Here is a 21,565-nt window from a genome sequence, read left to right as displayed (position 1 = left end):
ATTAGTCGTTCCCAAGTGTTAAAATATATTAAAGTTGCGACGATGGCAATTCGGTGGAAACAGTAATATATTTCAGATATACATAATTCAATATATCATACGTTAGAGTCGAGATTATTACAATACCTTCAGATATTACAAGCAATCAACATACAATACAAACAGTATTCTTAATTTATAATGCGACTACAGAAATCGGGATGATGAGCTCACCATGTCTATCTAAACAAAAGTAAATCACACACAAATGAAAGTGCTGTTACTAAGTTCCAATCAAATTACCTTTTGTTTCATGCTTGCAAACTTCTGCTTATAGAACATAACATAACTCTAGTAACGCTAGTAACTTCAATAAAAAATACTTAAAGAACAACGGTTTAAATTACACAAACCAACACCAAGATTTCGACATGCTTATATGTCAACAAATTATTTCAAATTCAACCGTATTCTTAGTTCTTGATCTATACGTTTAAATTGTAACTAGTGCATAAAAGTAATTATATCATCAAAGAATCAGACAAATATACAACGTCAAAGGTGTCATTCTAATTTTAAATTTCTCTTATCTTATAACAAATTCTAACTCTGACACAGCTTCTGTTACTTCCTTGTAACTTTTAATGACAGCTGTCAGTTTATTAAAGTTTGATATTATTAAATTTTTACATTTTTTATGATTTTAGGTGTTAAAGTACAAAAGTGAAAGTGTCTACATACATTCAGAACATATAAACTACGATAATAATATAAAGAAACATTACAGTAAATAGAAACGTTACAATAAATAGAAAAATGTATCCAGGATGGATCTGAGAATTGATTCGAAAAAGGTGAATCAAAATGAAGAAACTAATAACGACACAATAGAATCTGAACACCAACAGTGCGGTAAGATTTATGTAGCTCCTAATAAACATTCATACAATTATTAATACATAATTAAACAATAATACATAATTAATTAATACAAAATTAAAGCATTACATAATTTACTATGCAGAAATGGGCAAATTTCAATGTAAATAGCTTTGTCAATAATAATATTGTCAAAATTTTTACAAAAGCACATTAAAGCTATAAATCTGTTTTTTTCTCAAATCGGTACTTTAAAAACGATATTACTATAATACTTTATAAAATTACTGAGATATAAAGGGTGGTGCAATAGATTTCAAAACTGTTAACGAAACTTGTGAAGCTCCTCATCACGAATTGAAAATTGTGCACTGATGCGGTATACAGCATTCAAAAAGTAAATCTTGGACTATAAATTGCAACTCTTTCGAGTTTTGATCACTGTTCTTTCCCTGAGTTATTCGACGTTGAAGTAAAAAGAACATTTTTTACTTCAACGTTCAGTAAACCTGTGAAAAGGTCATACGGAAGTCGAAGAAAAAGCAAATAATGTATGAAAGACGATTCAATGTTTCGGAAGCTGTAAACCGTATTTGTACATAATTTTTATTTTGCGCCGTGCAGTACCAAAATTACGTTTAAAATTTTAAATTTTGTTGTATCATTATTTACGATATTGTAACTTCATAAAATATCAACCGCACTTTTTCTCAGTGTAAGAAGATATCAGTGTAAAATGTTTTTTTAATCATGTCGGTACGGTAATGTTTGACCAAATTATTATATTTCAATGATTGCTTATTTTTGCAAATAATGCTTTAATTTCTATGAATAGGATGTTTAAATATTATGAGATTCGTATTACCGTTTTTATTAATGATACGAACTTTTCTTAATATTCAGATAATATTTCAAACACCCCGACAACTTCGAATCAGAATAAGAGAGACATAGATGATTTAATTAGGCCACATGCATGCGAAACATGTGGCAAAAAGTTTGAATTTAAATCGCGTTTAAATTTGCATAAAAGAATTCATACAGGCGAAGAACCTTTCGAATGCGTATTTTGTAGTAAAAGATTTAGGTGAGAATATAATAAGTGAAGAACGTAAGTCGTTACGGTAATTACGTAGCACTTGAGTATCAATGATTAAATTAACTGGTCAAAAATAATAAATATTCTAACGGTCTCACACACACACACACACACACACACACTTTTACAGCCGAAAATCAACCTTAGTTCGGCACGTGGCTAAACAACATAAAAATGATGACAGTTACAAGAAAAATAAGGACCTTGTAAGGGTGTCACACACATGCGGACAGTGTCATAAAAAGTATAAGAGAAAAACGGATTTACTTCAACATAAAAGACTGCATGACGATAAAAGACCTTTTGAATGCAAATATTGTGGGTTAAGATTTACGTAAGTATTTAATTAAGCATCAAAAGTTAAACTAATTGTTTGGTTCTTCAACATAAATGCTTATATAAATTGATAAAAAATAATAAATATTGCAACGGTCGTTTTGCAGGGACCAAGGATACCTAACTAGGCACAAGAATAAAGAGCATCCTAGTGATGAAAGGGTACAAGGATAATAATTAAGGACCAATATGATATAGGTACGTCTCACAAATATGGAACGTTTAATAAAGAGTTCAAAAATAAATCGGATTTCCATAAACATGAAGGACTTCATAATGTCGAAAATTCTTATAAAAGCGTATTTTGTGGAACAAGATTTAAGTGTGTATTTAATTGAATAATAAAAATTAGAGTAATTGCTTCGTTCTCCAGTCTCAGTACTTAAATTAATTAAAATATTTTAAAGATAATCAAGGTTTGTGTATTCGAAAGAACTTAAGTCAATCTTAAAAAAACTGTAGTAAAATCTCCCCTTTACACAGTCAGCCTCAAATAATTTCCTAGTTACCTTGACCTACACCTTGACCCTCAAAATTACTTAATCAATGTTTATATTGCTATTTGTTTTCATTTTTCTGGTACATGTAACCATCATAATAATCTAACTGGGAAAGTTAGATTATTATGATCGCGCACGGGATGTAAGAAATCCGGTTTCGGCTCCCGGCCGAGATAACATTTTTCGCAATAAGAATAATTCATTTACAGATTTTAATTTATCTCTCAACATTATTAATTCCGATTTAAGATGCGTAAGGGGCATCAAAAATTGTTAAATTGCTACTACAATATAAATCGTGATATTATTACGACGGTTTTGTCGGGTTGCGTTTCAAGACCGAAAAATTGTTTGGTGCGCAGTTTAAAAGATAACATACATAGCGTATAAATTCACATGGAATTACCCCAGTCAGAAATAATTCCTCGAAAAGACTTTCTAACAATACGCACTTTAAACTTCCTGGAATGTTATTCCCTTTAACTAATATTATAGTTGAATCTCATTTTATTGTCCTACACCAGCTGAATGAAATTATTTTTATTTGTACTTCATAGTTAATTCATTATAATGTTATTACGTTACTTTTGTAAATGTGTTGAAGACTTTAGAGCACAACGTCAACCTTAAAATTCAATTCTGAAAGTATTCTTGCATTTGTTATTTTTAGATAGCCATGCTGAAACAGAGTACTTTTATGTACCCCTACTCTAATAGAACATCCGTTTGTGTGTGTACTATATATATATACTAATAACGCAGATTAATTAACTTTAATATCGATTCACCTTGCACTTCATCTTTTTCTTACAAGAAGAGTAAGTTGAATTGAGATTAACAATAATCTACATTAGTGGAAATAGGCATCAAAGTAGCTATATACTAACAGAACTGAAGTAATTATTTCGCAAGCACTAACTAACATTAACTGTCTTTTACTATAAATAAGTAAAAAATTAAGAAAGATACCTTTGACTTTAATTCTAACTTGAATCAATATGGAAACGACTTCGATTCTTAAATCAATGAAATTTAAATGTTGTTCTGTCGTACAAGTTTTTAATATCGTTTTAAAAGATCAATTCAAGATTTCATTTTTAACTCAAAAATTAAAAAAATTTAGAATAAAAAATCTGTCGAAATCAACAGAAATTTCGAAAATTTTCCATATTTATTTTCGACATCTTTTTGAGAAACTATTTCTGACTGGGATAATAACACCTATGATCTAGTTCGATCGTTAAAGGCAATTTTTTTATTGGTTTCTCTCACATGTACGGTTCTGTAAGCTTTGAAATTTAAATGAAAATAATGAGCTATAATTGTACAATATTATATAACAGGGCGATTAATAAATAGGGCGTTTGGAATTTAAATGTCAAAATGTCTGGAGTGTGTAGGGGATCGATAAATCAAGAGAAAAGGTTCTATAGGATATATAATACTCGCTTTTGTTGCGTTTTGGAGAAAATCATAGAAAAGCAAGAAAATGTTTTGCATTTTGTTCATGGACTTGAAGGTGGACTGTCTTGGGTATTCCGACCATCATTTCTGATGCATAGGATTTCTTTGGGTGAAGGTTTCTAATGTAGATAGTTAATTCGTTGTCAATCAACTTACAACACCAATTGAAAATCGAAACAAAGCTGCACCAAATATCACAAAGTCAGTATCCGGCGGCGAGACGGGCTGCCCGTACTGAAGCTATGATAGCATTTCTACAACTGCCTAAAATGTTAATCAATGTCTACAATAAGCAAATGTATAAATCATGCATAAATGTGTTTTAAAGCAGTACAATGACAACTGACTATAGTTTTGCCTCTTTTGTGACTATATGTAAGACGAAGCAAGAACGAGCATATACTTACAAACCTTTTCGTAGTTTATCGATCCTTCACTCGCTACCGAAGTTTTCACACTTTTAAATTCCGAGCACTCTACAGGAATAATTATTTATTTTTTAGGTTCACACATTTTATTCATGATATCATACTGCGATTAACAATGGTAGATATAATCTCAAATACAATTATGTTTACTCTAAACAAGTGTAAGGAACAAACAACGACGAAAGAAATTGAGAATATGGATGAAATACTTTTACCAGATATAGTTAAATAGATAGATTTCCAGTGGTTATATTTTATACGAGGTAACTCCAATGCATATTTTTGTATAAACAGCATTCTTATAAGCGCATATTATTTCATACTAACATAAGTAACCGTTAACTCCTTAGTCGTAATCAAATCGATATCGATCTTTCATACCTCTTTTTTTTATATAAAAAAAACACCATCAATTAATTTTTAAAGAAGGACGGCATTTTACAAACGCTTTCGAAAGATAAAGAAGAAGTCAATATTTTTTTGAAGGTTTTTTTTTATTAAAAGGATATCAGTAAATTATTATGTCAACCTGTTGTAAAAATCATCCATTTTCAAACGGAATAGTGCAATCAGGATACATTAGGCATACTTTAGAAATTTAATTGTATCATGTTAGGAAAAACTCACTAAAATTTTATGATATTAATTATAATAGTATTTATTCTTGCGCTATTAATGGATGATTATGTCTAATCGCTGTAATACTACATTCACAGTTTTATTTGAATTTATTGTAAAATATACGGACGTTAAAAACTATTTTACATACATTGATTGCTAAAATGTTTTTGTTACTATATTGCGGATACATATTGCAGTAATACAAAAATGTTACGTTGATAATATGTTTTAATAATACTTTGGCGATGTTAAGGAAAGATATTACATAAATGGATATATAACATCTATTAAATAGTCTCACAGTTTTTAAAAACATAAATTATTACTAATTATAAAAAATAATTTATAATAATTTTGTTTAACTGTTAATTATGTTTATGTATCATTGTATGTACCACTATTCTGCGCCTATAGGGTTTAACTTGTAATGTTGATAAAGCGTTTAAAGTACGAAAAATTCCTGCTTTAACTGTTATTTTCTTTTAAGTTATTATTTTAATGTGTGTGCGTGCGTGCGTGCGTTCGTGCGTGCGTGTGTATGTGTGTGTGTAATAAATCCTTGTGCATTTACGACATCGTTTTATTTAACGTAATACGATGCGGTGAATTATTTCTTAAAATTGAATAGACATTGTACTAAAAGATGCTGAAACCCTTTTGCAGTTACTGCGACAGTGACATTTCAATGTTGAGACGCGAGCAATTAAACATTGTGCTTTTATATGTGTCACGTATACAAAGTTTATGAAGTTGTCGCGATTTTATTTGTATGGCCCAATTTAACATTGATATTTTAATTAGAAACGAGATTGCAATGATGAAACGTTAAACTGTGATTATGAAAATTGTCATACGATTTTCAAAGTTTTGATTAAGTTGAGACAAAATCGTGTGAAGGATCCAATTTTCATAAACAATCGTCAGTCCATTTTGTGAATCGATGGAAGATAGCGATAAATTGCGTTAGACTGAGTCCTGTTTTCGTTTCTTTCGCGTGTGCCTGCGGTCACGTATCGTGCGTTGCACGAACGCATGGGGTTTGGTTTGAGAAATCTTATGTTTCATTCTTAGTTTTTTTTATATTCACGACTGATACGACCGCATATTTTACATCAGCAATTACGAATATATCGTGGTGTTAGTAAATTGTGTTTTGATAGCCGGTCAACGTAATCTCAGATTTAATCGGTAAATTTTCTGTGAATGTAAAATCAATAAATTATATTTCTTCGAAACTATACATATTATTTGATATATTGTATATTAAAGGCTTTAATCTCCGACTCCTTTCATTTAAGTTTTGGAATTTTCAGAAATTTCACTGATCAAAATTACGTCAGTCGGCTGTTAAAACACAATTTACTAACGCTATATTCATGATCGCTGATGCAACACCGTATCAGTCGTGAATATAAAAATAACTAAGAACAAAACATAGACTTGTATAATCGAACCCGGGCATTGCAACGCACTGTATATATACTGTATATGTATATAAGACAGTAATTTTTTATCAGTGGCAGAAATTAAAGGTGAATGTATTGTGATCGAATGATCGAAAGAATTAAAAGTGATATTATGGTTATTGTACTATCTTAAAAGTATGTATCGTATTCGTGCTTATGGCGCTGTAAGCATTAATTATTTGTGCTTTTTTAATATCTGATATGTATCCTTATTAAAAGAGTACTCTGTTAAAAATAGATTGTTAATTTTAACTCAAACAGAGACGATGAGTATATTTTCTGAGACATGCAAATGTTAAAATTAATGTTTTTGTGTTAATGTTAACGTTTTTGCATGTCTATAAAGTAAAAAGTCCATTAACATTTTATTTTTTACAATGTAATATCATAGAGTTATATGATGGCATCACGTAATTAATGTTAGTAAATTCCACATAACGAGTTGTTTCAAGACATTACGATAACGTTTAATGCATGTAATTGTTAGGTAATTGAGCTGACAATATATCTATTTTTTAAAAAGTATTTTTGAATAGATTTTTATAGGGTTTTCGAAATCTTTATATATGTGTAATGATATACTTAGCCATGTATAGAGCTCATGCTTTTTGTATAGTTAATACTCTTTACGTGTACTTGGCGTATCTCTTTTACCTTTTTAAAGTCTTTTTTTTATAGGATTTCACTTTTTTTTGTAAAAATTAGAGAATACTGTTCTCATTTCTAACATCGAACAAGTTCAGACGACGACAGACGACTTAAATTAGTTATGCGTCGTCGTGTATAAATTGAAATTTATTTTTATTTATTTTTATTTTTAGTATATTATATTATATTTTGTTTGTGTATATTTATTCTTTTTATTTATTATATATTTATTTTGTTTTTACACTATATTTTATTATATTTTATTGTTATATATTTATTTTTAACTTGTAATAAAAATGATTCGATAACCGTTATTAGAGAAAAATGAAAAAATTACTAGATGAATTAATTCACTTATTTATCAACGAAATATATATTATAAATAGTTTAGGAAACATACACATGAGACAGGGAGAGAGAAAGTCAGACTCAGCGTCTTATTTGCTCTGTCTCTTTCGAAGTTGTATATTTATCTAATTTTAAATGCAACAATTTATGAGGATTTGAAGCATCACGAATTTATGCTGTTGAATATTAAACATACAGCATTTTTATAGTATCAATTGATATGTAGGTTCAATATCCAAAATACTGCAACAGGGAAGCTGAAATAAGTTTCGACGCAAATATCAAAAGTATAAATAATATAATATTTCAAAATATCAATTCTATCTAACATGGAAGTAATGACTCCTTTTATGGTGTACTTGGGGGTGGTTTGAATTATAATTCAAGTATCTTCCTGAATTCGTCGGTTTTTTGATATATGTCAAAGATAATATGGCCATTCTCTATTCCTATTTTAATATCTAAGAAGCCTATCCGACCATTAATATTTTCTTCTAATATGAATTTGATTCTGCTATGATGAGAGTTGAACTTATCGAAAATTTCGATTATTTTATCACGTGGTAATGCTAATAATACATCATCAACATATCTATAGTAGATAGGAATCTCAATATTGATGGTGGATAGAATTTCTATTTCGAAATCTTCCATAACAATATTTGCAAGCATGGTCGAAGCACGACCGCTCATTGAGCGCTCAGTGAGCTCTTGTACCTATTTGGTTTATATATTTAGATCTAATAGAATATGCTAATCAGATAAAAAAGCTCATTGAGCGCTTAGTGAGCGGTCGTACTTCTGGATGCACCTATTAATTGTTATATGATATTGTAGTGATAAATATGTAAATTCAGCCACTTGAGTTACTACAAAAAACTATTCATTCCGAGATCACTAGAGATTCGTCCTGTTCGTTCAGAATGAAAACGTCCAAGTGTGTGACGTCACATTACCTGTGGACACCCTTGTCCGGACGAAAAAATTTTATTCTGACGCATCCGGTAATAATGGGCGCGTTCAGCGGACTCAACAGTTGAGTGAGCGCTCGCTGTTATTGGTGTATTCTTTTAGATCATCCAATCACAATTTTAGATCTGTAAGAATACACCAATAATAGCGAGCGCGCTCACTCAAATATTGAGTCCGCTGAATGCACCCAATGGTGACTCCATGGGAGTACCAAATTTTTGTCTATAAAGTTGACCATCAAAAGTAAAAAAGGTTGTATCCAAAACCATTTTTACTGCGTTTAGGAAATCTTTCTTGGTTATCTTGCAATTAACCGATATGTAATTCCATGTCTTATCAAGAGCCGAAATAACCAACGCAACCGGAATGTTGGTATAAAAAGAGATGACACATCAAGAAAGATTGACTCCGAATTTGTTTTAATCTTATTTTGAACTTACTAACAAGTTCAGAGGCTTTCGGAGTACTATTGATGATGGAGTGTATATCAATTGCACACGAGCTAGTTTGTAGTATTGGCACACAGGCCAATCACAACGCTAGAAAAAAAATTAAAAAAATTCCCTACGCAGAAGTTGCTGTGATAGGCAACGTAAAGATAAGGGGCTACGCAGAATAAAAGGAACAGGGAACAGAGAACAGAAAATAAGAATTTCAACCTATCAGAAATCATATACTGTAGAATAAACAGTGTGTATTCCATAGTACATGATTTCTGATAGGTTGAAATTCTTATTCCCTGTTCTCTGTTCCCTGTTCCTTTTATTCTGCGCAGCCCCTAACATTCCAATTGTCATTAATAAACTTTTTAGTTTAAAAGGTTAAATCCTTTAGGGCGACTGTTACCAACGCCGATTAACTTAATCGACGATTAGTCCATTGGAATTGACCAATCGCATTTATCATTTAGTTTTGACGACAGACGCGATTGGTAAATTCCAATGGACTAATCGTCGATTAAGTTAATCGGTGTTGGTGAAAGAGGCCCTTACAGTCTCATCCGTTACTACTACTACTACTACTGCCATTGTAGACTACGCATAAGGGCTGCCGCACGCACCTTCCGTAATAGGCCTTCTACAATAAGCCATTACCTATGTTTTAAGTAGTAAGTCATAAGAAATTGACCACTCACAGTCGATTATTCTTCTCATGTTCGATTGTGATTGGTAAATTTCTTATGATTTAACAGTTAAAACTTTAGTAATGGCTTATTGTAGAAGGCCCATAACAATAACCATAAGACGTACCGTAAGAATTAGCCAATCATAGTCGAAAATTCTTTTGAACTCTTAATTCTGATTGGTTGATTCTTACGGTATGTATTATAGTTAAGCGGGGAGCACAGACTTTTGCATAACGCATAAAGCATGTGCATAAGGAATTTCATTGGCCCATTTTCTTATGCATGAGTCAATGGATCAATCAAATTCCTTATGCACATGCTTTATGCGTTATGCAAAAGTCTGTGTTTCTCGCCTTAAGTCCATGGCACATAGAAAAAAGTAAGGCCGTAAACGTAATCAGTAAGCGAATTGGCCAATCACAGTAGAGACCATAAGGCCGGTAGCGAATCCAATGTTACGATTTCCTTACTGATTCGTCTTACGGCCTTACGTTTTTCTATGTGTTTCTGGCTTTACTGTTACGGAAGGTGTGTGCGGCAGTCCTAATTCTATAAAGCCGCTTCTACATTAGTTGCAAGCCGATCGCAAGTTTGTTGCGACAGCCAATCTGAAGTATTGATTTCAAAATGCAAGCTTGAGATTGGCTGTCGCAACGAAATTACGATCGGCTTGGAACTAATGTAGAACTGGCTTAATACAACATAGTGAACATAGGCCGGTATTCATAGTCAGTTCTTATATTCAAGACCGTCTTAAGTTCAGTTTTGAAGAGTTACGAACCAATCGGAGGGTCGCTTTAGCACCTTAAAGGTGCTTTTTCATGCGCAGCACGCTGCAGCAGCAATTCGTTACTATTGGTTAAGAATTTTATGTAAGCTAGATGACGCACTTCCGGCGCAAAATACATTTTGCCGCAGTTCGTTGAAGTTGAACCGAACGAACAGCAAGCAGCAAGCGGCAAAATCGAGGCAATATTATTTATTGCAATAAATATTAGGAAAATAAACGAAGAATAGCTTCGGATAAGGTACGAATGTTTGTAAATTAGATCATTTTATACTTTACACTTTACTCTTTAATTTGTGGTAAAGTATAAAATGATCTAATTTACAAACATGTATCCGTACCTTATCCGAAGCTATTTTTCGTTTATTTTCCTAATATTTATTGCAATAAATAATATTTTCATAATGAAACGACGGACATATTGTACGCTTTCTCGATTTTGCCGCTTGCTGCTTGCTGTTCGTTCGGTTCAACTTCAACGAACTGCGGCAAAATGTATTTTGCGCCGGAAGTGCGTCATCTAGCTTACATACAATTCTTAACCAATAGTAACGAATTGCTGCTGCAGCGTGCTGCGTATGAAAAAGTACCTTAAGACATACTTAAGACAGTCTTCAAATAAGAACTGACTATGAATACCGGCCATAGTATAAGAATAGGCCCCCTGGCGTATCAAGTGCACGATGTAAACTAGGCCACTGAGCATACGCACTATCGTAACCAATAAAATTTAAGGTATTACGTTCCGTTTCGCATATGATGCGCAATGCGCATGATGCATCAATTATTCTTGTTTAACATTTGGTAAACAACAAAGATAAACAATGGCTGCGTTCAACAGAGAAAGCAGCTTTGCAACTGTTGCAAAATTCGTTAATATGATTGGTCTTGCTCTTACTTCCTCATTAGATCTAAATGTATAAGCCAATCATATTCAAGAATTTTACAACAGTTGCAAAGCTGCTTTTTCTGCTAACGCAGCCAATGACTATGTTTCCACCGAGAGTAGAGTTGGGTTAGTGTACAAGAACTGACCAACCACAGGCGAGTATTCCCATCTTAGGATGTTAGATTTGCTTACAAAATTTGTAAACAGATCTAACAGAACGATTCTGTGATTGGCGATCCGCTAATCCGCGATACGCTCCATGGGACTGCACCCTGATGGCCTTTAGAAATTTGCACGTAACGTGGTCTTCAGATTTTTCTAAAATTCCATAGAATGTGATGAAAAGATGATCTTTATCTTGCATCATATCCTTCGTAGAATGACTATTATATTATTTCTTGTTTCGATATTATTGTTTTCGAACAGATTAAAAAACTGTTTAATCGCTCTGATTTTAATATTTTTTTTAGATCATTTATAATTCTGTAGAATGTGATGGAAAATAATGAACAAGTATCTTTAATTTGAATCATATCACAGATGCAATTATGCTATTTTTAGAATTTAAACTCTTATTTTTACCATCATTTTCTATAATTTGATAACGTTGCAACTTTTTATGACGGCAATGCATAATTAAAAAATTAAGAATTACTTAAAAAAATAACTTATCATCATCATCTTATAATATAACGTAGAAAATTATTAATATAGTCATTCTACTTTCAAAAAATTATGTTTTTTCAGATTTTAAATTTCTATAGAATGTGATGAGAAAAATAAAAGCAAATATCTTCTTACATCATCTAAGTATTGCTGACATGACTCATTCTAATACCATCATTTTGAAATAAGTATTATATGCTTTCTACAGTAAGCCATTATACCTGAAAAGTCTTAAGAAATTTATTAATCATAGTTGATTATTCTTTTCACATATTTGACTGTAGTTGATTAATTATTTTTTCCTTTTTTCAAGATTTGCTTAGATAACGGTTTATTGTAGAAAACCCATTAGAATCATCATTCTGCTTTTAAAAATGTGCAAATATAATGCTTCTTTAAACAACTATTTAAACTTTAAAGTTCTATAATGTATGAAATGTGATAGAAAAAAATTGAATAAACGTTTTAATTTATATCATAAATTATTTTGCAGATTATATTGTACTATTTCTCGTTTTAATACAGATTTTAAAAAATTACTTTTCATTTTAATATCATTATTTTTAAACGGATTAAGAAAAAATAAATCACCTTCTTCCTAGAAATTTACAAATGAAACCCACTACACAGATCTATGAAATGCGAGAATTTACGGAAAACTATTAAACAAGCATTCTTAACTTATCATACATTTATCGCATCACAAATGAGATTAGATAAAATAAGATAAAATTAATTATATATTTAAAAAATATACATGTGTAATTTCTTTTCGTAATCTTTGTAGTTTTTATGAACTACCACCTCTTTATTACAAATGTCACTCTCTATAAAAATATAGAAAAAAAAAATAACATGTTCTTATTTACAGTTCAAGTCATAGCGGACGTAGTAAAAGTAGCATTTCTCTCATGAATAAAAAAAACGGAAACACAATTTAAAAAATGTCACAATCACACATCGTTCAATATTCAATAATAGAAGGAACTGGAAACGAATCAAAAATTCTCATGAACAATTCATTTGTTCACCCTGTCACCTTTTCCCTCATTCTTAGACGAATCGTCGTGCTGCTTGTGCTTCTTGCGTTTCTTGCTTTTGGAGCTCTTCCTCTTCCTCTTCTTTCCTTTCTTATGTTTTTTTTCCTCCTCGCTAGACGACGACGACGAAGAGGACGACGAGGACGAGGATGACGACTCGGACTCGCTGTCGCTGCTGTCCGAGCTCTCGTGTTTCCTCTTCCGCTTCTTCCTGGCTTTCTTTTGCCGGCGCTTTTTCCTCGCCACCCGTAGCTTTTTCCGCAACTCGCGTTCCCGCAACTCCGTCAACGGAGTGACGTAATTCTCGTCGCTGTCCGAGCTCGTGCTACTCACGTCCAGGACGATCTCCTTGTTGGGATCGATTTTGATGAAGTTGCGACACTGATAGGTTAAGTGCCCGGCGTAACCGCATTTTTTACACGCCGGTCGCACTTGCTCTTTACTCTGCGGGATCAGCCGCGAGAGAACACCAGGATCCATGACTCCAAGAAGAAGACGAGCACAGATGAGTCGAAAGACGAACGATTTCGCGGCGAATCTCAATCAGTCAGTCTTAACCTTAACTTTCTTCGGTCGCGAATCGCCGAGAAAGCGACGCCCATCGCATCGGAGTTGCATCTTATTGCAGCGACGAGGAGTAAATGAAATCCCGATTACTCCGAGTAATGAAAATTTCTGGAGAGGAAATATTTAAATTGCCAAGCATTGCAATGCTAATGCAAACTGCAAGTTGTAACATGATTTCTAGAATGATCTGTGCTTAACAGTCTTTGTTTCCATTTCTACCAATGCATGTAGATTAACTTTAAATTTTTTTCAATTCTTAGAACTAGAAAATGATGAAAAGTTATTGAACCTTAAAATAAAACTACGTTGGCAGAAACGAGTATGTTATAAAAATATATGTACTTTTTGAGATCGTAAAATTTCTGACTATTGATTTAAATTTTTAAGTATTTATATATTAACATTTCAATTAAAATTTTAATATATATAAAATTACATCAGTGAAAATTGTCAATAAAAATTATATTCTAGAAATTTTATTTTCTAAGTATCTTACATTTAACATATAAAAATATAATTTGAAAATTAATAAATTATATTATTTCGTCAGTAAATATTTTTTTTTTTTAAACCTACGTACTCTTTTCTTTTTAGTCGTCCGAAATAAAAATTCACGAATTTCGGAAGAAATAAAAAACGCATGACACGAAATACATGATTATTGATTACAACTGAAAACGGTTGCAAAGAAGGAAAAAACAAGAGAAACAAAACGAGAAACAGGAAGCTATAAAACTTGCAAGAAAGAAAGACATATAAAAAAAATGATTTACAAATTAAGCGAAAACTAATAATTACATCTCATTACACACAGCAGTCGAATTTATATTGAACGAAAAAGGAGAACATCACATTTTGACATCAAAGTGACAATAAATGATATCAGTTCGTTTATTGTCACTTTGATGTCAAATTACAGAGATAAGATAAAAAAGAAGAATTCAAGAAACAGGAAGCGGAGCACACATTCATGAGCATCCTTCGCCTCTGTTAAACAATAATTTGACGATGTTGAATTGAACAACAAGGACGATTCTCGAGCAATCCTTAAGTTATTGTGGAAGACGTGAGTCAGATCGCGGTCTACATTGTTTATAAAAAAAAAAAAAAAAAAAAAGAATACTCGGGACAGAGTCTGAAGAAAACCGATCGACCGACGAACAAGGCGTTCTCACGTTTCGCCACGTGGCGATTTTTACGCGCCAAAAAGTCATCTCGGCACGCCGAGAAAAAGGCCTCGCGACGCTCATCGACGCTCCGAAGAACGTGGTCGATCGCGCCGTTACATACACATACACGTGCGTACATACACGTATACGACGCGGGTCCCACCTCTTTAAAGAGCGCGCGAGCCATCGCGACGGTTCTAGACTCTCTGAGAAAATGCCGTCACTTCCGGCGGACCACGCGGGTCGCGCGAGCGAGGCGGACAAGTCGAGCCCGTGCGGACGCTTTTCCCTCGGAGAATCGCTCGCGTCTCGACGCGTCAATTCCACCGACGATTTTTCCGAGCCACGTGACTCGCGGCGGCGGGCGAGACGCCCGTTCGATCCCGCTCGCGAAACGCGCGCTTGATAGAAGGTTCTAGAAGCTGGGCGAACTTCCGCCATCCGGCCTTCTAGAATATTCGCGCTCGACGCGCTCGTTTAAAGGCGACGCCACGCGCCGCGAACGAGGCATTCGTTACTCGGCTCTCGCGCGAGACGGTTTTGGCTTGTCGTTGGTCGCTGTTGGTTTTATTCTTCGCACCCCCTACCGTGTGCCCTAATTCGGATTGCCGTCTCTAACGATTACGTGCACTCGGCGTTTTGCCCCCGTTTGAATTTAATCTCGTGGAAAAATGCCCGAGGACGTGAGCATGACAGACGCCGGCGAGGTGGAGACCTTCGCCTTCCAGGCCGAAATCGCTCAGTTGATGAGCCTGATCATCAATACCTTCTACTCGAACAAGGAAATTTTCATCCGAGAATTGATCTCCAACTCGTCCGATGTAAGTATCTTAGGTTATCGTTAATTAATCTTTCATTACCTCTTTACTCCTTTCGTCACCTCTCCTATGGCTGCGTTCGGAAGCTTCATCTTTGAGCATCCACGAGCAAAGAATAATTAGTGACTCAGAATTTATTTATATATCTTTAATTCTTTTCATGTGGATATGAAATACTTCGAAATTAGAAAAACGGGAATTGCGACGAATTTCTTTTTCGGAATATATTTTATACACGAAAGTGTACAAATGTACAAAATTAGAGGAAAATTAGAGGCATTGTACGAAACATTTACCTCATTTTATCCTGTTGCTTTTAGCTAAATTTGTTTCACAGTTTGTCTTCTATTTTTTCTTTAATGTGAAAGAAAAAAAAGGGACACGTGTGAAAAAAGTTCAATTGAAAAGAAAAGAAACCTAAGAATACCTGAGTGCATCCAGGTAAAATTTCTTAACACAGTTTATTGGATCAATTGTATCTTATGAGCTAATTCTAAAAGTTAGTGAATTTTTATTAGAATATTTACAATTTTATTAGTCAATACCTAGTAAATTCGCTCATTTTTCTAATTTTTACCTTACTAAAGAATATGTAATTGACCTTCAGAATATTTCAACTTTATAAATTTGTTAAATGTATGAATGCTATTTATGCTTACACATTATTATATTTTATGGAAATATTTTACTATTAAAAAAATTTTTGTATTAATTTTTGTACAAAAAATACATATAATATTATCAATTTTTATTTAATTGTAAATCACCAGAGAGAGGAGGAGAAAACAATAAAAATTGTAATATAATGTTAGGATCAGAAATACTCTATATTTAAAAAATTCATGTGAGTAATGGAGGATTAAGAAAAAAATTTCGGCAATGTTGCCATTGATTTACTGTCGAGTCGATCTCATGCAAGATAACCTCTTAATTTTATGTATATTAAAATATTAATTATTAATTAATAATTTATTAATTAAACTTTCAATACTTTTTGGATTAAAATTTTTTAATATTATTTTTATGTGACACATGTAAAATTTTCTAATTTTTCTTTTTGTTTGCAAATTTCTAAAAATCATAATTAATAATTATGTGAATTTGAAAATAAATGACAAATAATTTAGTCTTGTTAGCATGATATTAAATCTTTTTTATAAATCTGTTTAGGCGTTGGACAAAATTCGATATGAATCCCTCACGGATCCATCCAAGCTGGACACTTGCAAGGAATTGTTTATTAAGATTGTTCCGAACAAGAATGACCGAACCCTGACGATCCTCGATTCGTAAGTATTGACTTTTTGTAGAAATATTATAGTTTGTTTTCAATAAAAATTTTTTGCCGTTCATCTTTTTCCTTTTACATTAGAAAACAAGAAAAAGAATAAACGATACAAGAAGTGCTTTTAACTAATTTCTGTTTCCACTAATGTTAAATTTTTATCTCTGTTCAACTTACTCTTAATCTTTTTTTCTAATTCTTAGGTCTAGTTCCACAACTCACAGTTAACTTTTAACCAAGATTTAACTTATTTCTCATTTTTTAAATTCTTATATAATTGGAAAGTGATGAGGAATTAATTAAATCTCGGTTAAGAGTTAACCGTAAGTTGTGCCTTAGAAGTAGAGAAAGGTGAAGAGCGAGTTAAACCGAGATTAAAGTTAATTTACATTGATGGAAACGGGCATAAAAAGACCAGATCTAATACATACATGCGGTATATATTAATATGTAACAGTTTCCTTTAAATTGAGTTTTCCTTCTTTTATAGTGGTATTGGCATGACCAAAGCCGATCTTGTAAATAACTTGGGTACCATTGCCAAATCTGGTACAAAGGCATTCATGGAAGCTCTGCAAGCTGGTGCTGATATCTCCATGATAGGACAGTTCGGTGTAGGATTCTACTCCGCGTACCTCGTAGCCGATAAAGTCGTTGTGATCTCCAAGCACAATGACGATGAGCAATATTTGTGGGAGTCTTCCGCTGGTGGTTCCTTCACGGTTCGTCCCGACAATGGTGAACCGATCGGACGGGGCACCAAGATCATCCTGCACATTAAGGAAGATCAAACGGAATATTTGGAGGAATCGAAGATTAAAGAAATTGTCAAAAAGCACTCGCAGTTTATCGGCTATCCTATCAAGCTCGTCGTCGAGAAGGAGCGCGACAAGGAACTGAGCGAGGACGAGGAGGAAGAGGAAGAGAAAAAGGAAGAAGAAAAGTCAGAGGATGACAAACCCAAGATCGAGGATGTCGGCGAAGATGAAGAGGAGGATAAGCCAAAGGAAGAGAAGAAAAAGAAGAAGAAGACCATCAAGGAGAAATACACCGAAGATGAGGAGTTGAACAAGACGAAACCAATTTGGACAAGAAATCCGGACGACATCACGCAGGAGGAGTATGGCGAATTCTACAAGAGCTTAACTAATGATTGGGAAGACCACTTAGCTGTAAAACACTTCTCCGTGGAAGGACAACTGGAATTCAGAGCTCTGCTGTTTATCCCGCGTCGTGCGCCCTTCGACCTGTTCGAGAATAAGAAACGGAAGAACAATATCAAATTATACGTACGTCGCGTCTTCATCATGGACAACTGCGAGGATTTGATTCCGGAATATCTGAACTTCATCAAAGGCGTCGTAGACAGCGAGGATCTACCTCTTAACATTTCTCGTGAGATGCTGCAACAGAATAAGATTTTGAAAGTCATTAGGAAGAATCTCGTCAAGAAGTGCTTGGAACTCTTCGAGGAATTGTCGGAAGACAAAGAGAACTACAAGAAGTGCTACGAACAATTCAGCAAGAATCTTAAATTGGGTATCCACGAAGACAGCCAGAACAGAAAGAAACTTTCAGAGTTGCTCCGCTATCACACTTCTGCGTCCGGCGATGAGATGTGTTCACTTAAAGATTACGTTGGTAGAATGAAGGAGAGCCAGAAGCATGTCTACTATATCACTGGCGAGAGCAGGGAGCAGGTAGCTAACAGCTCGTTCGTAGAACGCGTGAAGAAACGTGGCTTTGAGGTCGTGTACATGACCGAGCCCATTGATGAGTACGTCGTCCAACAACTGAAAGAATTCGATGGAAAGCAGCTAGTATCCGTTACAAAGGAGGGCTTGGAACTTCCGGAAGACGAGGACGAGAAGAAGAAGCGTGAAGAGGACAAGGCCAAATTCGAGAGCCTCTGCAAGGTTATGAAGGACATCTTGGACAAGAAGGTGGAGAAAGTTGTAGTATCCAACAGATTGGTCGATTCTCCTTGCTGTATTGTCACATCGCAGTACGGCTGGACGGCGAACATGGAGAGGATCATGAAGGCGCAAGCACTCCGAGACACCTCCACCATGGGATACATGGCCGCAAAGAAGCACCTCGAAATCAATCCCGACCATCCTATCATGGAGAACTTGAGACAAAAGGCTGAGGCGGACAAGCACGACAAGTCCGTCAAAGATCTAGTCATGCTGCTCTTTGAGACTGCACTTTTGTCGTCTGGCTTCGCGCTCGAGGATCCGCAGGTGCACGCTTCCAGAATATATAGAATGATCAAGCTCGGTTTAGGCTTTGACGACGAGGACACATCAAACCCAGAAGACGAGAAGATGGACATGGAAGTGCCCACGTTGGAGGGTGACTCGGAGGAAGCATCGAGAATGGAGGAAGTTGATTAAACTGCGAATTAAATTTACGATAAGACTTGTCGAATATATTAAGTCTCGAATCCAAAGACTCTTAGATCCGTGAAAAGCGAGAGACTGTTTTCTTTTTTTTTTTTTTATTTTAATGTTCAAGCGGCTATTGTAAGTTTTTCTCGTTTCAGTGTCGATAGAATTACGTGTTACGTTCACTGTGCTAATCACTGTATCAACTTTAAGAAGTCCTTGTCCAGCATACGTGGCTCACACAGAATTCTATCAACAGGCAAAGATAGCTTACCGTTTTATTTCATCAAAATGTTCATTCTTTTGCATTTTACATGCCGCGCTTCGTCACTCATCTCGCATTAACATTTTTTTTATACTTTTCGTGTTCCCACTTACATCATTCCATCGGATACCTTAAATTAATTGTAGAATAAAGGTATAAACATGCACAATAAAGTAAAAGAAATCTTATTGATCTTAAAGTGTCTTCATTCCTATGTTCCTATTGTAATCCTCTATCTCAAGAAATTATAATTTACCATTCTGTAATAATCTCGGAAGGAATACTTTAAATAATATTTAATAAAAATAGTTAAATAATTTATAATTATTTCAATTTCTTTAATTCATTTTTGTAAAGTTATTTATCCAAGCTTTTCAAATTAATATTAAGAAGTCTGTAAATGTGCGAGTTTAATTATTTGTCGGCTTTCAACGTTATTTAAATTTACATGTATTAATTCTGAAAGGAGAATACACAAATTTAATAAATTTAGAATCTATATTTTTTCAGCAAAGATATTGATCTGATCGATATACTATTATATACTACAACTATATACTACTTTTGTTAATTAAACCTAAGATAGAATTTGATGATATATAGAAAGAACACTTTAAATAATATTTAATGAAAGCAATTATAAAATTATAATCAGTTTATTTTTTAAAACTAAATTATTTTCGTTAATTAAATTTAATGATATTGTACAAATGATATAGAAGAATATCAAGAACACTTTAAATAATGTTTAATAAAAGCAATTAAATTTTCGATTAACTTTTTTAAAACTATACTTTTTATATTACTGAAATATTTAAAAAACTGCAAATTATTTAAATTTGCATAAGTTGTTCCTGAAGTATTATAAATAAATACGTTAAATTATAAATAATCGTTTTTCTAAAACTATATCTAAGTTTAGTTCATATTGATACTAATAAAAAATCACAAAATATCCGAATATTAATCTAAATTCACATAAGTATGAGATATTCCTCAAATAAACATTAAATTTTAATAAATTCATAGCGATGAATTGGAATTGACCATATTTTCTCAATCTCGCCTTGATTCAAAACTATTCATATTAATTAAATCTAAGTCATGATATTAATTATATTAGCATCCGAATGCCAACAAAAATATATACCTATGATACATTTCACGATTGAGTTCTGACTATGAATACGGGCATTGAATTTTTTTACAACTTTAAGTTGAATGTATAGTTTGCTTACAATTAGAAGAATGCCAACTTCATTCAATGGCTTGTAAATTACAATAAATATATATTGTAAAAACGGAGCAACCTTTCCAATACTATCATCAATGATAGTATTAAAATTTGTAATGCAATATGATTAATGAAATAAAGTAAAATAATTAGAAATGAAAATATAAATGTGTAGAAAAACAAATATATATAATTATAATCATAACAAAATGCCGACAATTTATATTTCTCATCCCTCCTGCATGGGGAACATACAACTACTTAACATAATATTTCTCAGAGAATGAGACTGCTCTTTTTTAAGTGCACCTGTTCTCTTGGAACCGGGGGTCGACGAAAGAAGAAACCGCATGGAAACCGCTCTCTCGTGCGCGCCAATTCGAAGACGGAGCATAGAGCGCGACACTGTATCACACGGCGTGTTGTCGCGTGTTGCCACATCACCATCGTGCCTAAGCGAAATTCGAAGCGTGTCCCTCGTGGTGTGTAGATCGCGCTCGCGCCGATCGCAGGCAAGATCGTTGAGCCGCCTCGTAACAGCCGCGATTATACGTGGAAAGGAAACGCGAGAGAGCCCCGGGCCGCTTGTCTC

The 21,565-nt window shown here is 33.5% G+C and overlaps 2 protein-coding genes across 2 annotated transcripts; one reads left to right on the top strand and one right to left on the bottom strand.

The window, feature by feature from the left end:
* Positions 1 to 13,096: 13,096 nt before the first annotated feature.
* Positions 13,097 to 13,886, bottom strand: LOC108779247 (protein SREK1IP1). Its single transcript, XM_018546622.1, has one exon. The coding sequence runs from the start codon at positions 13,726 to 13,728 to the stop codon at positions 13,228 to 13,230; it is 501 nt and encodes a 166-aa protein (XP_018402124.1). The 5' UTR covers positions 13,729 to 13,886; the 3' UTR covers positions 13,097 to 13,227.
* A 1,616-nt stretch (positions 13,887 to 15,502) lies between these two features.
* On the top strand, positions 15,503 to 19,931 carry Hsp90 (heat shock protein 90). Its single transcript, XM_018546642.1, has 3 exons — positions 15,503 to 15,805; positions 16,973 to 17,091; positions 17,578 to 19,931. The coding sequence occupies exons 1-3, from the start codon at positions 15,656 to 15,658 to the stop codon at positions 19,481 to 19,483; spliced, it is 2,175 nt and encodes a 724-aa protein (XP_018402144.1). The 5' UTR covers positions 15,503 to 15,655; the 3' UTR covers positions 19,484 to 19,931.
* Positions 19,932 to 21,565: the final 1,634 nt, after the last annotated feature.

Source organism: Cyphomyrmex costatus, unplaced genomic scaffold (genome assembly GCF_001594065.2).
Source record: "Cyphomyrmex costatus isolate MS0001 unplaced genomic scaffold, Ccosl1.0 scaffold567, whole genome shotgun sequence".
In the NCBI taxonomy this organism is placed as follows: domain Eukaryota; kingdom Metazoa; phylum Arthropoda; class Insecta; order Hymenoptera; family Formicidae; genus Cyphomyrmex; species Cyphomyrmex costatus.
The sequence above is the reverse complement of the archived record's forward strand: the minus strand, read 5'-3'. Positions and strand labels throughout refer to the sequence as shown.

What these genes read in the sequence shown, in the direction of transcription:
- Hsp90 (XM_018546642.1), top strand. Translation starts at nt 15,656, where the DNA reads ATGCCCGAGGACGTGAGCATGACAGACGCCGGCGAGGTGGAGACCTTC. An exon ending in TGATCTCCAACTCGTCCGAT is followed by an intron (nt 15,806 to 16,972) that starts GTAAGTATCTTA and finishes AAATCTGTTTAG; the next exon opens with GCGTTGGACAAAATTCGATA. An exon ending in ACCCTGACGATCCTCGATTC is followed by an intron (nt 17,092 to 17,577) that starts GTAAGTATTGAC and finishes CTTCTTTTATAG; the next exon opens with TGGTATTGGCATGACCAAAG.
- LOC108779247 (XM_018546622.1), bottom strand. Translation starts at nt 13,728, where the DNA reads ATGGATCCTGGTGTTCTCTCGCGGCTGATCCCGCAGAGTAAAGAGCAA.